The 426-nt window shown below is 62.4% G+C and overlaps 1 protein-coding gene across 1 annotated transcript; it reads right to left on the bottom strand.

Moving 5' to 3' along the window:
- Positions 1-31: 31 nt before the first annotated feature.
- LOC103912146 (phytanoyl-CoA hydroxylase-interacting protein-like) lies at positions 32-421 on the bottom strand (the record flags this gene model as incomplete). Its single annotated transcript, XM_009322047.1, has 1 exon — positions 32-421. A coding segment is annotated over one exon (390 nt), but the record flags the coding sequence as incomplete, so codon positions are not given.
- Between the last annotated feature and the right edge of the window lie 5 nt (positions 422-426).

Raw genomic sequence — 426 nt, 5'->3', positions numbered from 1 at the left:
CTCCCTCCCCGGCCCTGCCCGCGTCCCACCCTTAACGCCCCACGCTGATGTTGCACGTCTTGCAGCTGGGGTCCTTTTTGGCGTTGGCGGTGGAGAGGCTCATCAGCTGGTGCCCGCTGATCTCTCCCAGCACGCCGAGGCTGAGGTCCACCGGCTCGGTGTATATGACCTCCAGGATGCTTTCCTGGGCATGGCGGTACACCAGCTCGCCCTCCTCCACGCAGCACGTCAGGAACTTGTTGGAGGAAATGTCCAGCTGGGGTAGACGCTCCCGGCAGAAGAGGTCCCCCGAGGAACCCTTGGGTGCCAGGACCAGGACGACGTAGTGGTAGGCGGTGTACATGCAGTAGAAGTCCGCGAAGTAGAGGTTGGTGTTGGGGTTGAAGAGACGCTGAGCCGGGATCTGGAAACGGTAACGACCGTAGG

The sequence above is a fragment of the Pygoscelis adeliae genome, unplaced genomic scaffold (genome assembly GCF_000699105.1).
Source record: "Pygoscelis adeliae isolate BGI_AS28 unplaced genomic scaffold, ASM69910v1 C10139693, whole genome shotgun sequence".
Lineage (NCBI taxonomy): Eukaryota > Metazoa > Chordata > Aves > Sphenisciformes > Spheniscidae > Pygoscelis > Pygoscelis adeliae.
This window is presented reverse-complemented; position numbering and strand designations above follow the sequence as displayed.